The sequence below is a fragment of the Corylus avellana genome, chromosome ca1 (assembly GCF_901000735.1).
Source record: "Corylus avellana chromosome ca1, CavTom2PMs-1.0".
NCBI classification, from domain to species: domain Eukaryota; kingdom Viridiplantae; phylum Streptophyta; class Magnoliopsida; order Fagales; family Betulaceae; genus Corylus; species Corylus avellana.
Window position 1 is genome coordinate 13,994,492 of NC_081541.1, and position 13,622 is coordinate 14,008,113.

Consider the following 13,622-nt stretch of genomic DNA (forward strand, 5'->3'; position numbering starts at 1 on the left):
CTTGGGGATGTTTACTATAATCTTTCAAACCAGAGGAAGCCATGGCCTACTCTGTGTACAACGTTATTTGATAAATAAATATAATTAATTATTAATATATTTATGAAACCAACTCATAAAGTGGCCGGAAATGCGACTCTGACTCTTGTGAATAATATGTGACTGAAGTGGAAAGTGCCAGCAATCTTAATTTGAGCTCATTGACAGTAATTTAGCCATGGCTTTAATTTGTATAGCACGACCTGTACAGACATATATTTCTTAAAAAAAATTAAGGAATAATTAAAAAGAAAGAAATACAATGCTGACGCATAGAGTGACGCAATCTTAAAGTGAAATGTACGTGATTAATAATGAATTACCCATTTATCTTTCTTTAATTGTTTTTTTAAAGCCTAGGTGGGTTGATCAATTATGCCAAGACACGATGTATTTGCAAAAGTCACATAAAGTTAAAGATTTTATGATTATTCTAAATTCTAGGCATGCTTACCCGGAGCTCATTAGCACATGCTTTACCAATAACTCGTCCATTTTGTGACACATTTCCAGGAGCTTTTTGGGATTCATCAAAGTTTTTGCAAACCCCATCAGCATCCATTTATAAGCTTAGCTTAGTTTGCATGCAGATGTGTATATATATATATATATCCGGGAAGCTAGGTGTATATATATGTATATTCATGCATGTCTGTGGTTGTCGATACATTAATTTCTTCGTGGTATATATATTTTGTTTCTCCAATATTAGATACATAGATGCTGACCTGGTCGGCATAGAAGACATCTTTTCATATTATATTTTGTTTCTCAACAAGAAGACATCTTTTCATGTGCATGATTAGTCGCTGTTTACATGTGGCACAAGAAAATTTTTAAAGTGGTAGGGTAGGATCTGGGTTTGAATCTTGCAGTAGAAATTTTTATGTTTGATTAATGTATAAATTAATTACCTTAGTTTTCATTGATGTCCTGGTGGAGTTGAATCAAACTATGACGGTAAGCGCGTGCATGCGGTTCTCACCGTCTAGGCTCCTTTTGTGTGGCTCCTATTTGCCTATGTTCTTTAATTTAAAAAAAAAAAAAAAACAGTGAATATATGTTATTATAGTCACATCTAAGTAGAATAGACATAATTGATCTTTCATTTCTGTTCTTTTTAATTAGAAAAGAAAATACACTATGTATGTATGTGTTTCTGTATCCACCTCTCTCTCTCTCTCTCTGTGTATATATAGGTATAAAGTGATGGGCTTTTAATCTAAAACGACCAAGAGTCTATGTTTTAGGTGGAAAAAAACATGGACGACAATGTTATTGGGCGTGCAGCAAGTTCCATTAACGATGAAAATTTCATCAAGGAGCAAGAGCGGCTGTTGCCGATAGCCAACGTTGGGAGGATAATGAAGGGAATTCTGCCATCAAACGCAAAAATCTCAAAGGATTCCAAGGAGACGATGCAGGAATGTGTGTCGGAGTTCATCAGCTTTGTGACCAGCGAGGCATCCGACAAGTGCAGGAAGGAAAGGAGAAAGACAGTGAATGGCGATGATGTTTGCTGGGCGCTGGAGACGCTTGGTTTTGATGACTTTGCGGGGCCAATAAGAAGGTATTTGCATAGATATAGGGAGATAGAAGTAGATAGAGCTAATCAAGACAGGGTTAGGAACATTGTTGATGATGATCAAAGAGAAGCATGAATTGAATAATATTACCTTTTTATTTTCATGTGTTTGAAATTAAGGAGTAGCCATGATCATCATGTAGCTCCTGCAGCCAAAGCCTTTTTTCTTTTTTTCTTTTGCAAGCAGCTTAATTTCTTTAGATTTCTATTTTCTAACCTTTATTTGCTTATGAGCAGGAAGATTATATATGGGTTCATTTTCCTTTTTTCCATATGCTGCTGCTTAATTGCTTTTATTACATATCTACATGCATCTCAGATTTACAAAACTAATTAATTGGCTTCATTAATTAATGAAGATGCATATATCTAATTAGTTCGTAAGTGGGAATTGGGAGTGGAAAGGAAGTTCAAGGGTCTCATAATTAATTACTTGACCTTGATTTCCTTAGAGAATGGATTTTTTTTTTTTTTTGGGTTAAGCAGATTTCATTAGTGCTCTCTAATCCCTAATACATACCAAAACAAGCTCCCTCTCACTATAGCTAGTAGGTTAACTTGTGGAATTCCACAAGAATTTTATCACCAAAATACAGCGCGCAGCTAGCTCACGAATCAAATACATGAACAAAATTTCATAGATCGACTCATCCATGGAAGCTCCTTATGCTTTCTCTCTCTCTCTCTCTCTGTGTATATATATATATCTATATAATCTGGGTCTGATGTGAACCAACTAGTACAACATACTAAAACAATATATATCTGACTATTTCGAAGGAGTCATAATCTCTACTGAGCCTCTCGTTCGGAGAGTCCTTTTATTTCGGTAAGGCTTACTAACCCTCATAATTTATGATAATTAATTACTGCCTTATCACAACTCTAGCTACCTTATCACATCCCTGGTTCAATTCTATGAGAAACCTCAGTCTTTGGGGCTAGCTAGCTAGCTAGGTTGTTCCTTAATTTTTGTTTGCCGAATGGGAATATTGCTAAGTACAGCTTAATTGATAATTATGAAGCATTAATTCTCCTAGCGCTTCTCCCACAACAAGACGGAGCACAAAACGTTAGTAAATCACTGTCATGTTGACATTTGATCTGAGAAATAAAAGATTAAAAATATAGGAATTTGCCAACACTTTGTCTTGTATGTAAGATTATATATATCCTCCATCACTTGCTTGATCAGCAATCAACCTAGCCTTCCGCCGACACAGAACACACTGCTATGAAATCACACTCTAGCTAGCTAGGGTTAATTAATAGTCGTCCATCATTTTCAAGTTCTAGGGTTTTTTTTATTTTTTGACCCACAATTAATTTTGTGAGTTGGGGACCACCTTTGAGTGGTCAAACAGCTACACTAGACGTCAAATGAAAGCATAAAAAAGGCCAATATTCATTGTATCAGGTCATCTTCATAATTTAACATGTAGAGATAGAGAATTATAGATAGAGAGAGAACAAGAGTTAATTAGGGTTTATTAATGTAGTAGCTAGCTTGCTCCTCATTGGTTTGATTTGAGCTTAGGTACACCCTGTTTAGTTTATCTGTTGGCCAATTCTGGGATTAGATTGAGACTGCAGTTTGAAGAACAACATTAAAACTTATATAGGAAACATCTATCAAACATGCATGTGTTAACTTGTTTTATTATAAACTACATTAATTATTAATCTGTTTCCTGACAATTTTAGGTTTAGGATGATAAATTTAGTCGAAAGTACTAAGCATTATGTGAAGCATTACACACACACACACATTATTCTAGAATAGAAATATTTTGAACTATATATATCCAATTTGAATTCAAAAACTTCGACTAAAAAAAAAAAAAGATTTAGTGACATGGTTATTTGGGGCGTATTTTGCCAAAAAGCGTCACAATTCATTTCGCAATGCTTGATTAGGGACACTTGGGTCATTTACACATTAAAACGTCCCCTTATAGGAACATTTTATTAAAGCGCCCTTATTTCAAGCGTTAGTAAACCTTGTTTTTTTTTGTAGTGTTCCAATCTGTCACTCAAGAGTAATTAATCATTATTCTACATGTAATTTCTGATAACCATATCATAAGGGTGTTCTGCAGAAAAGAATTAGAGGAGGAATATTTGTATACTACTGTTAACTAGTGTTAAGAAAAGAAGGAAAACAAAGTAATTAATTTTTTGGTCGTGCGATTGACAATTAAATGATCAAAATTTCAATCTACATATATATATATATATATATGCATTCATGAGTAAACAAAGTAGATTTGCTTTTCTGATCGAATTCTGTATGTATATTGAAAGAATAAAACATTGCAGGAAAACGTTTTACGGTAATTAGATAGAACATATTATTCCTTGAGTTTTAAGTTTACCATATCATAAAGATTTATATCTAAAACTTTTAATAAGTTATTTTGTAGAAATTTGTAATGGAATGGATAATCAAGAAAATAGCTGAAGAAAAAGCGAAAATGGGACAAGAGAATTTTAGGGTTGTTTGGTGTAAGACACTTACATCTACGAGGAGGATGTGCCGGCGTCTTCTACAAACGCTGGCTTTTGATCATTCTACGGCATTTGCAGAAGATGCCGGCCTTTATATTCTCTTCACCAGCGCGCGGTTGCCCAAAACGTCGGAAAACAACTTTGCCGATGCTGTTTAAGCCGGCGTTAAGACCAAACGCCCGGAATTGTATTCCCGGCGTTTTTTTTCATCTTCCATGGCGTTTTTTGGGCGCCGGGAGAACCTGTTTTTTTTGTAGTGAAAGCTACTCTTATTCTTTTGTAATGATGTTCACATGCATTACAAATAAGGTAATTGATTTGATTAAATACAATCAATTAACTATATAAATAAGAAAATTATTAAACCCATATAGAAACCCTATATTCTAACATATTAATACTTACTCAAGGTACCCTAAGCTCTTAAGCATGCTAAATCTAACTTATATATCTTTTACTCATAATTCCTCTTTCAGGATCTCCCTTATCAGATTTGTCTGTCATAATTTTATTTTTTTATTTTATTTTTTTATTTTTTTTTAAAGTACATAAACTTATTCTTATGATTACAGTTCATTACTGCCAAGTATAATTTATTCATAATCTATAAGTAATAAGCACGACTAACAGGGAAATAAAAAATATTCTTCCTCACTAATATTTATAAATGATTTAGTTACAAGTAATTTCAGATGAGTAAGTATTTGCAGATAAACATGGGATTGTTGAAGATAAGTTACAGTTGCAGTCAGTTTCCTGTTGGGATTAATGTCAAATGTGGTAGAGGAAACAGATATAACTCTTATCCATTTAGAATAGCAATTAATCCATAATTCAAAAATATTTCGGTTGATCAGATTGCATGTTGATGGGCTCGAGAGTTGATGCCGTGAAGATCAGTAATTAAAATCGATTAATTATCATACAGTTTTGATGTGAAATGTATAGTTAATAGATAATTTCCATCAATTATCAAATGTATATTGACGTCTAAGAAATTCAACTACATATAATATGAATAAAAAAGCTCATTCTTATTTTTTCTAAAACACATATTAAAAAATAAAAATAAAAATGAAAGCTGATTTTTGTGGCTGGCTGGCCACCCAAAAAATAACTCTAGGGTGGTAGCCACCTCCGGTGTCATCGGGGTGGGCCTTGGCCAACCTCGACGACACTTGGTTGTGGCCATGAGAGACTCCAGGGCTGGTCGCAACCACCCTTAATACGAATCATAGGTGGCCAGACCACCCCTAAATTTATCTGAGATGTGCAACCAATCACCTATTGGGCTGGCAGGCCACCTTTAAGTTCAATTTTTATTTATTTATTTTTTTGTAAAATGTTGTCTATTCTTTAAGGAATAGTTATTCACATGAGAATAACTATTCCTAGGAATATGTCCCTAACAAATGAAAGAATGAATATTCCTTTGGAATAGTCATTCCAATCAAATGGCCTATTCTACGAACCAAATCAACCCTTAAACCTCATTTGGTACGCAAAATGAATATTCGGTTAAAAAAATAAATAGTTATAACTGACAATAAATGGAGGTAGAATTGAATAGTTATTTTTATTCTTCAGTTTGGTAACAACATATATGCTTTCACTGGAATTAAACCAAAATTACTAAAAAAATCACATTATTTCTTTTTGTTTTAAAAAAAAACCGTTGGGGTAGAAACCGGGGTGGTACCAATTGGGGCGTTGTTAGATGTGAAATGCATAGATAACAAATTCGAATTAGGATGAACTGGATAGTATTCAATTAGTTATATTGGATCGAAAAATGAAAAGACAAAAATACCCCTCCAATATAACTAACCGGATACTCAACTCACCCAACAAATTCACTCACCCATCTATGCATTGTCCCAACAAATTCCCATAAATTATCAAATGTATTGATCTCTAAGAAACTGCATAATATGAATAAAAACTAAAAATGGCTTTCTTTCAAAGGTCTAAGACTAAAATATCTACAAAAACTTCATTCTACTTAGCATGTCTGGAATTGCAAAGGTTGTTCATTCCATTACAAAAACAAGTAGAAGAAAATCTCTAGACTTCATAAGTCATCCCTACCTTGAGAAGCCGCTTGCGAGGAATCATGAAAACTTCATCTGCCTGCCTCACACATCTTCTCAACCAATTGTAGGCGTAATTTATAGCCAATTTCTTTAACAAGCTAGACCCCTTCGAAGCCATCACCTCATTTTCACCCATTAGATAAACAATATCCCCAGATTTTAGCACACCATCCACTATTCCCACCTCTCTTTGCACCATTTCTTCAATATTTCTCCTTGCCACCACTTGATCATTATCATCATCTGGTTCATTAGCCAAACCTAATCTCCTCTCTGCAGGCAGCCTAGACATGAGCAAATCTTTTTGTATGAATCCCTTCAACTCACTCACCAACATCTCCTCAAAAAACTCCCACTGATCAGTTCTTCCATCCTTGTAACCATACCTCACAACACACCGGAAAATGCTAAGCTCGTGCGGCTCCACTCGCCGGAACATAAACCGATCCTCCGGAGGAACCGTGCTAATGGGTAATGATTTGATTGAGACAAAGACAAGAACAGAGTGCAAAGCAGGAACATTGGCAACATAATGTGTGAATATTGGGGAGATGCCTTGGACAAGCTCAGTGTAAAATAGGGCAAGGCCTGGGAACCTATGGATGCTTGGATCAGAAGTTATCTCAACCAATTTCCCTGCAGAAACTTTGTTGTCCATCTCGTACAAGTACTTCTTGCGGTAGCCATAATTCCATATATACATGATAGTCACAAGAGTCAAGGCAAATAACAAAGGAAGGTACCCTCCATCAACAAATTTGTAGAGTACTGAGCTCAAGAATAGGAGTTCCAAGAGCCCAATGGTTAGGGCATAGAGGATGATCAAGTACATGTTTGTCTTCCATATCATGATCATCACAAGCATAAGAAAAGTAGATGTGATTGTAAATACAAACGCCACCGCAATTCCTGTTTAAGAATATCAATAAGACTGAATTCAGAACCTGATAAATCAAAAACACTTTTCATCTACGAAATCGCAGTGCCAAAAGCACTCTAAGTTAAATCAATCTAAATTTGATGTCCAACTTCAGAATTGAAAGACGCATCTGTATTGAGTTTCAAGTATTTACCGTAAGCATTGCCAATCTGCAGTGTATTTTTGAAGCCAAGAGTGACACCCACACAAGCCAACATGAGAAGGGTGTTGATCTCAGGCACATAAACTTGTCCTTTGTATTGTGAGGATGTGTGAACTACCTTAACCCTTGGGAAACACCCAAGGGCTAAGGACTGTTGGATGATGGAGAAAGAAGCTGAGATTAATGACTGACTAGCAATGATGGCTGATAGTACAGCCACAACAAACATCGGCCAATATAGGGGTTCTGCATATGCAAGGGGAGATGATCAGATAAATGCAAAGAAAATGGCAGCAAAATAGAAGGAATCCATAATGCATGTTGAGGGGAAGGAAAAGTACTTGGAATTGAACTATAGAAGGCATTGCTAGCATCCTGATTGTGCTTCCGGAGATAGGAAGCTTGACCAAAGTAGGCAAAGACAATGGAGGGAAAGACTATAGTGCATGAGCTTATCTGAATTGAGCGAAGGCTGAAGTGACCCAGATCAGCAAACAAGGCTTCAGAACCTGACAATATTGTTTGATCATCACCATCAAATAAATTATCTGAGCATTAAAGGGCTTAAACAATGGGAACAGGGCAGCAGAAAAATATTTTTTCACACACCTGTTAGGCAGAGGATGACGCCTCCAAGAGAAATCCAGGCATTCTTCTTATTCCTACTGAAATAATGAACAATGTAGATTGGATTGACAGCCTTGATAACACCCGGATCATGCTTAGCAAAGTTGTACAAGCCAATGATTCCGATGAAAAAGAACCAAAATGTAAGTACTGGAGCAAAACTATAGCCAATTTTGTCTGTCCCAAACCTCTGAATTTGGAACAGAACTATCAAAATGGCCACAGAAATCCACATGATGGTATTATCAGTAAGAGAGCTAGTGGCTTCCCTCATTCCCCCCACTGCCGACAATACTGCACACCCAGGGCATAACATGTTGTAAATTTGTTAATAAGAATAAATTCTAGACTCAAATCATGATGAATAAACTGCAAAACAATATGTCACATGTGTTAAATCACATGTTTTCCTAAAAGCCTAAGCTAATAAGAAGAGATAAATTTAATCACTTAATCATTACTTTAACACTCCCATCACGTGAAATATTTAATAAATTTTTAATTTTTTTAAAAGTTTAATCTAATAAGAAGAAATAAATTTAATTACTTAATAATTATTTTAACAACCTGATATACAGGGTGTGAGGATTCCATCTCCGAGCACCATGGAGGTGCCAAGCATAGTGATGAACAAGATTAAGTATTTTACTGTTTGGTTCTTCTCAATCATGGACTTCACAAAGGATGCTCTCATGAGCCGCCGGTTCGGCACTTCTAGTTTGTAGTTTGACACCTCTTTGTCTTCAGCCTGCTGATTGGGAGTCAAGCTCACCTTGGCATAGCGGCATATCAGCGAATACAGAGCAAACGTTCCTCCTGCAACAATATGAACAGATTGATGAGAATTTATTTATTCATTCTAAGTTTTCTTGTGCAAACATGAGAGAAGATTATATATATTACCATCACCATTGTCATTGGCCGCAAGAACAATGAAAACGTACTTGATCAAAGTGATTAACATGAGCGAGTAAAAGATCAGAGACAACACTCCAAGTATGTCATCATTGTCCTTAATCCCATCTGGGAAAATCCCTGGCAACACATACAAAGGGGAAGTGCCCAAATCGCCATAAACAACCCCAATGCTCTGGAATGCTAGCTTCATGATGCTTACCCAGCTCCCACCCTGCAACCAAACACCTCAAATAAAACATTATAGGAAAACCCAAAAACAAAAACAAACAAACAAACAAAAACAACTAAATACATAAACAAGGATCGGGCTTCAGTGCGGTTAAAAAAAGAACCACAATCTGCAGTTAAACAATTGAATGGTAGAAATTTTAAAATAGACGACCATGTCCCTTTAAAGAAACTAACGGATTCTTTTAAACGGCACTAACGTCTGCTCAGAAAAAAAAAAAAAAAAAAAATGGTGCTAACGTCTAACTCTAAAGACGTTCACGCTTACCCAATTCTGGGAACCACTTCTCATGCCTTTCTATATGAATCGCCACTAATATATCAACAACCAATTTTACGTTGGGTTTCTTCAAAGTCGCACATGGCAACAACCAACAAGCCTTTGAAATCTTATCCTTGGGCATGTTTATAATCTCATCACATGTCTTTCCAGCTAGAAGCATCCGGGCAGACGTTTGTCAAAAAGTCTCCATTGTACGGCATCAGGGACCTGTTAGGTCGTAGCTAAAGCATTCGCTATCTTCTTCCTTATATTTTCTTCCTCCTCGTTATTATTATTATTATTATTATTTATTTATTTTTTTTATGCCTAGCTAGGCCTCCACTGTAGGCAGATAAAAGACTAGAAGTAGAGATGGCAGTGTAGTGCACCAGTGGGCCACTGGACCTTGATCTACCAAGCTAACAAGCCGCTTGCGAGTACTCCTACAATCTGCTCCATGCAATCGCCTTCTCTTTGAATATTCTACTACAATTATCACATATGACCTTGCCAATCCATCTGCAAGTCCCCGCTAACAAGTGACTTCTTATTTACCTCCCCCTTTTCCCATAACTCTAAACACTTACTCATATTAACCACTCACTACGTCGACGCAACTACCCATGATATACTGACAGTTATCCATGTTCTTACCATCTCAACCATGCTCAATGCTATCTACGTTGTTGATCTTCCCTGCCCATTAAAATTCCTCTGTTCACCCCTGTTTTACCCAACCAAAACAGGGGCCACTTGCTACACGTTTCCTTCGTGTTCTATGCTACGTTAAACACTGAATGTGGTATTTTCCAAGATAAATCAATTTGTGGCTATTCCATTGAATATATGGAAGTTACAGAATTAAGGTAGGTAAAGAGATCTCAAAACAAAAGCAATAAAAAGATATACGTGAGAGACTAAGTTAATTAACAATGTATGACTACAAGATAATTGCAAGTAATACGTCATATAGAAGATAAATCTATTCTATGGTGATTAGATGAAACACTATCAGTAGCAAGAAGTCCACGAGCAACAGAGTCTTTGATGGAAGTAGTTGGAGTTTCCTTGATAGCACTCTGCAAGTCATTCTTTATCCATATCTACTATGTTGGCATTTTGATCAGTTTGTAAACTGATCTGATACGGTAACAAATTATTTAACGTATTTCTGATTGGGTTTCCTGGCCCTTCAGCTTCGGACTCTATCACTTAACGGAGATAAAATATTGGTTCTCGGGACCTAGACCTTAGATTCAAAGGAAACTTAGACATTAGATTTAAGCTTTTGTCAAAAGTTTTGGCTATTTTTGAGTTTTTTAGACCATTAAAATTACTTTTTATTTTTTTATCAAACACATATTTTTTTAAATGCACTGTTTAACTTAAAATGACACCTGTCAACGTTTTAAAATGCCACATGTCACAATTTTATGCATTCCTCCTAAAAACTCCCCTATTATATTAGAATATTAGATTAGATTAGATTAGATTAATAATTAATTCAAGAGATTGTGTACATAATATTGTAATATTAAAAAAAAAACAAATAGCATTTTAGATATAAAAAAAAGTATTTAAGTACAGTAACAATATTAAGAAATTAATGCTACAAAACAAAATAAAATTCTTGAAGATTACATCAAAAAGCATTAAAAACTCTAGATGGAGATTGATGTATTTATATTATGTCGTCATCCAAACAGGATATTGGCAACAAATATCAAATAATGAGTCTAAGGAAATATTTTGCAAATTATTTTATGCAGACGGAATAGCGAATATTCTGGCATGGCAGGGAATTAATATTTTAAGTATATGTATAATTTGATTAGTTTTTTTTCCAATACATGACAGGTAAAAAAAGAAGAAGCAAAAGAACAAAAGAAAAACCTGCCGTCCTTAGTAGGCTATAACTCCTAACAAACTATATAACCCACTAACAACACAATCTATAATGGACTTAATTGTAGGGATAATACGCTACATACAACTCCAAACAATAAAAAGTGGGACTAAAGATATTATTGTGATTAGATCATAATTTAGTGGCAATTGATTGGGTTTGTTTTTGAGTTTTTTTTTTTTTTTTTTAGACACTAAATATTGTTTTGTATATAATCTTTCATAATTTACCCCATCTTCTGCATGCCATAATTTCATGAAATACATTTTTCTCGAGCCTTTTTCCATTACTCAGTTCTGCCAAATCTTAGTATTACTCATTAACATCTTGGCATTCAGATATCATAAAATACTGTGTAATTCAAATCAAAGTAAACAGAATGCAATAAAGAAGATGGAGATCTAATTGGGGTCTAAAAACCTTTTGATATTAATTTAATTCATAACCAATTCCAATTCAAAGGAACTTTAAATTCAAAGGGAAAGTAGACCTTTTAGATTTTGAGGAAAACTAAAAAACCCTTTTCAAACTAAAGGGTTGAGATTAATTTTCTGATCCTTTCATTGGGCTAAAATAAAAGACTAATTAAAATAAACTACTGATAATACTTATCCCTAGTATTTAAATTATACTAACTACTCTAATGATAATACTTATCTCTAATATTTAAATGTTAATCTCTAATCTAATATTATCTATAAAGATAATATATTATGCTAAGGTATTTTAATACCTCTATTATTAAACCCCTAACATGTTCATTGCAGTTGGAGTGAGAATACCCATTAGCATTTTGTATCAAACCAGGCTTTGACTATAGAAGCTAAAAATAGAATCTAATTAAGCTTATTTCCAATTGTTTCTGCCTCGCTTTTGATAAATCAAAAAATTTCATCACGTTCCATCACCTGCAGTTGACGTTTGCGGTCTTGGTCCTCAAGAGCCGCCAGCTTCAAGTCTTCAATGGTTTGCATATTATTACTAGTGATCACCTACTATGCGTCGGTGACTAAACCACTGAGGGAGAGAGAGGGAGAAGAGAAAGGGAGAGAAGAAGCCGGAAGGAAAAACAGAAAAGAAAAGAAAGAGAGTGGATAGTACTGGGAGACAAATAAATAAAGTAAATAATATAAAACAAAGTGAGTGGTGAAAAAAAAAAAAGAGGAACTTGGCGGAGAAGGTGGGATTAGAAGAAAAATGAGAAAAAAAAGGCTGAAGCGCGAGATTTGAGAAGCCAAGAGGCAAGGAGTAATGGAGGAGTTTAAAAAATTTGGGGGCATATGTAGAATTCTTTTTTTTTTTTTTTTTTTTAAATCCCACATAGGGGCCGTGGCCACCTCTGGCCTCCATGTGGTTACGGTGAGGAAGCAACTCGGGGGAATAAGTTGAGGCATAGACATGGTTGCCATGGGCGATTTTAAAGAAGGTCCGTAATGTTTCTGTTAGATGAATCCGTTAGTTTCTTTAAAGGGATAAAATTTTGCCATTCAATCTACACGGTTCGTTTTTTAACAGCAGATTGCGGTTCTTTTTTTAACCGCATTGAAGCCGGGTCCCATAAACAAAGATGAAAACATATATAAAAAGAAAATATATATATGGGATTACCTGATGAGATCCAGGGCTTTGATTTGAGTTGATGAAGCCTGCCTCCAAATTGAAGGAATCAAGCTTTTTCCATGAAAGCTCCTTACTTTTGAGCCCATTGGTAACGCCATGCTGATGAACTTCTTCTTTTTCTTGTTCTACGTGATTTTCTTCCTCCTCTTCTATGATATCACCACCCTCCATCACTCTCAAACAGTCTCTCTCTAAATATATATATAAGATTTTCAAAACTTCCCTTAATTTTCTTAAATTTTGCTTTGCTTATAGACGTAGTCAATAAGCTGGCCAGGAAAGGCTTTGTTATATTTATAGGTACTTGAGAATATATATATTGATACGACGAAGTTGTACACAACAACCATGACTCTTGTTGCTCCCTAGCTAGTATTTCACAATGCCACTAGCTTTTCTCATCATTATAGTCACCTGTACGTAATCTACTTCTCTACGCATTTGTTTAAACATTTAGCCAAGATTCTCGTCTCAATTATCGGCCGGGCCCCCACAAACTTTCGAAAGTTTAATATAAAAGAAATAAAAATTGATATTAGAATATCATTGTTATTAATGTACTTTTAATACTTGTTAGACTATTTTTGAATTTTCTTAAAGTTAGGGATTTGATAAAGATTAGATTAGTCTAATTTAGGAGATTTAATTATGATTTGATCACCCTACATTAAAGAATTTGATTAAGATTACATTTATATATAAGCATTTTATCAACAAACTATCCGCATGGTGCTGAGCTGTCCTGGTTAAGTGT

General features: G+C 35.0%; 2 protein-coding genes across 2 annotated transcripts; one reads left to right on the plus strand and one right to left on the minus strand.

The window, feature by feature from the left end:
- The first annotated feature begins 993 nt into the window (after positions 1 to 993).
- Positions 994 to 1,700, plus strand: LOC132187473 (nuclear transcription factor Y subunit B-5-like). The gene is made up of 2 exons (XM_059601832.1): positions 994 to 999; positions 1,290 to 1,700. Exons 1-2 carry the CDS (start codon positions 994 to 996, stop codon positions 1,698 to 1,700), a joined length of 417 nt encoding a protein of 138 aa, XP_059457815.1.
- Positions 1,701 to 6,196: 4,496 nt separating this feature from the next.
- On the minus strand, positions 6,197 to 13,039 carry LOC132187560 (potassium transporter 5-like). Its single transcript, XM_059601946.1, has 7 exons — positions 12,857 to 13,039; positions 8,838 to 9,063; positions 8,502 to 8,750; positions 7,917 to 8,228; positions 7,649 to 7,816; positions 7,299 to 7,553; positions 6,197 to 7,134 (listed from the first exon to the last, which is right to left on the minus strand). Exons 1-7 carry the CDS (start codon positions 13,037 to 13,039, stop codon positions 6,197 to 6,199), a joined length of 2,331 nt encoding a protein of 776 aa, XP_059457929.1.
- Between the last annotated feature and the right edge of the window lie 583 nt (positions 13,040 to 13,622).

What these genes read in the sequence shown, in the direction of transcription:
- LOC132187560 (XM_059601946.1), bottom strand. Translation starts at nt 13,039, where the DNA reads ATGGAGGGTGGTGATATCATAGAAGAGGAGGAAGAAAATCACGTAGAA. An exon ending in AAAGCCCTGGATCTCATCAG is followed by an intron (nt 9,064 to 12,856) that starts GTAATCCCATAT and finishes GTTTGGTTGCAG; the next exon opens with GGTGGGAGCTGGGTAAGCAT. An exon ending in GGCCAATGACAATGGTGATG is followed by an intron (nt 8,751 to 8,837) that starts GTAATATATATA and finishes ATATTGTTGCAG; the next exon opens with GAGGAACGTTTGCTCTGTAT.